This window comes from Fukomys damarensis, unplaced genomic scaffold (assembly GCF_012274545.1).
Source record: "Fukomys damarensis isolate Sample0158 unplaced genomic scaffold, DMR_v1.0_HiC HiC_scaffold_37, whole genome shotgun sequence".
Classification (NCBI taxonomy): Eukaryota; Metazoa; Chordata; class Mammalia; order Rodentia; family Bathyergidae; genus Fukomys; species Fukomys damarensis.
This window is the reverse complement of record NW_022900949.1, coordinates 6147275-6149766: the sequence shown is the minus strand read 5'-3', so window position 1 is coordinate 6149766 and position 2492 is coordinate 6147275. Positions and strand designations below refer to the sequence as shown.

At 53.5% G+C, this 2492-nt stretch overlaps 1 protein-coding gene across 1 annotated transcript in view; it reads right to left on the bottom strand.

The window, feature by feature from the left end:
• The window catches only part of Atg4d (autophagy related 4D cysteine peptidase), a gene marked incomplete at its 5' end in the record, with an annotated part of 6270 nt that extends 3782 nt beyond the window's left edge, over window positions 1–2488 (bottom strand). The window contains 4 exons of the mRNA XM_019209061.1: window positions 8–118; window positions 1346–1519; window positions 1595–1678; window positions 2383–2488. Coding sequence (XP_019064606.1) covers window positions 8–118; window positions 1346–1519; window positions 1595–1678; window positions 2383–2488 — 475 coding nt within the window. The remainder of the gene's footprint in view (window positions 1–7; window positions 119–1345; window positions 1520–1594; window positions 1679–2382) is intronic.
• Window positions 2489–2492: the final 4 nt, after the last annotated feature.

Sequence of the window (2492 nt, the reverse complement as noted above, 5' to 3'; positions counted from 1 at the left end):
GGGGCGCCTCGGGGCCAGCGCAGAGGCGTCCAGTGGGCAGACCCTCCGCCCTGACTGGGGGAGGCCGGGCCAGGCAGCTCAGGGGAGGCCAGGCCTGGACCCTCGGCCCACACCCAGTCTGGGGGATGGAGAGTATGGTCAGCGCTAATGTGTGTATGGGGGGGGTCAGTTCCATTCATGCTTTTTGGGTTTTTATTTTGGTTTTTGAGACAGGAAATCACTATGTGGCTGTTTGGTTTCAAAATCTCAGTGATCCTCCTGCCTCAGCCTCCCAAGGACTGGGGCATAGGCGTGTGAAACCTTGCTTGGCCCCATTCATTCATATTGTACCGGCCATGCTAACCCTCCCAAGATGCACAATTTTCTTTTTTCTTTTGGTACCGGGGATCAAACTGGAGACCTTGCACTTGGGTGGCAGAACCACTGAGCTAAATCCCCTGGCTGTGAGGTACCCAAATTTAACTACAATTTTCACATGCCTGAAACTGTTGTATTTTAAAAAATATTTTTGGTGCTGGGGATGAAACCAAAGGCCTTGTCCATTTTAGCCAAATGCTCTACCATTGAGACAGCCCCAATCCATTTAAAAAAATTTTTTTTTCAAACTAGGGATTAAACTCAGGACCTTGGGCTTGTGAGGCAGCCTCCTGAGTAACTGCAATCACACACCCATGTGCCACCACATCTGCCCTGAAACTCTGTTAGAAAACTTACTGCCCCTGAAGTACTTTAAAATGTAATTTTATTAATTAATGAATTTATTTGCTTTGTTTAGGGTTTGTTTGTTTTTTTTGGTACCAGGGATCCAACTCTGGTCCTTGTGAGGCAAGCCGCGGAACCACTCAGCTAAATCCCTGGACCTTTTTTTTTTGGTTTTTTGAGACAGGGTCTCACTATGTAGTTGAGACTGACCTGGAACTCACTATGTAGCCCAGGCTGGTCTCCAAATCACAGCGATCCTCCTGCCTCAGCCTCCCCAGTGCTGGGATGACAGGTGTGTACCACCATGCCCGGCCTCACGGCTCATAACATAATTTTAAAGTGGCTTTTCGCCAAGCATGGTGGGCAAGCCTGTAATCCTAGCACTCCAGAGGATAGGGCAGGAGGATCGCCATGAGTTTGAGGCCAGCCTGGCTACATAGTGAGACTGTTTCAAAAAACTGAAAAAAAAAAAGTGGTTGGTCGGCGATTTAGCTCAGTGATTCCAGCTCCTGCCTTACAAGCACAAGGACCTGAGTTCGATACCTGGTACCAAAAAATAGAAAAAGTAGTTTTTAACTCAGTTTACAAACAATTCTAACACATGGCACTGTTCTAGCACATGCTGGCCCCCTACAGGACTCACCTCGGGACAGGAAGTGCAGCAGCAAGCCCTGGGCCAGCATCATCTGACCGCTGCGTAACATGCATCCCCAGCCACAGTCTGAGGTCAGGGAGCCCCCAGCCAGGGGTGGGAAGTCACGGCGGTAGGTCAGCCACAGGCGGGACACGAAGTCCCACTGGAAACGCTGGACGTCGCCTAGGAGAGTTGGGCTGTCAGCAGGCACCAGGGGCACTGGGGCTCTTACATCTTTGGGCCTGGCCCGAAACTCACCTTCACCCTCAAAGCGGTAGCGGCGCCCACAGAGGTAGATGCTGGAGATCTTGCTAAAGCTGGTACGGCTTTTAACCATCCACCCTGTGGGGATGTGGGGCAGTGCCCCACAAGATGGACCCTTGCTCTAGCAAGGGGGCCCCAAGGTCCCATCTCCCACAATCCCAGCTCCCACCTCAATCCTTCTGAGACAAACGTGGGGCCTTGGTAAGAGCTGCCCCAGTGTCCATCATCAACAAAGCAGGTATGAGAGGCACTCTGATTATTTTTACTTCATTTTTTAAGAGACAAGTCTCCCTCGGAGTTCAGGCTGGCCTCAAAACTCATGGCTCTCTTCCTGCATCAACCTCCCACGTGCTGGGATTACAGGTGTGAGCCGCCATGCCTTGGTGTTCTTGTTGTTGTTTATAATGGTTCAAGGTGATCTATGTAGTCTAGACTGGCCTTTGACTCACTATGGAGCCCAGGCTGGCCTGGAACTTGCAGCGATCTTCCTGCCTCAGCCTCCCGAGTGCCGGGACGCCTGAACTGAGCTCGCCTGACTAGGACACCCATTTTGAGGAGCGGAGAGGTGGAGGGGCAGAGAACTATGAAGTTTGCCCCAAGGTCAAAGGGGGAATGGGCGAGGCTTGCAAACCTTCCCGGTTGATCCTCCTCAGGTCCACCCCGGGCGGGGCAGGGTGGGGACCCAGGAGTGACTCACGGACCAGGAACGGGGTGGGGGAACCATCGTGGTCATCGGGGTCGGCTGTCCCGCACCCCCCGGCCTGACCTTGCCCCCTCCTCACCGTACTTGACGTTGTTCCAGGCGGTTAGGAGCCGGGCCTTGAACTTGTCGACCTCGTCGGGCGGGCCAAGCGCGGGGCCGCTGGCTCCGGGGATCCCCAGGCTTTGGGGG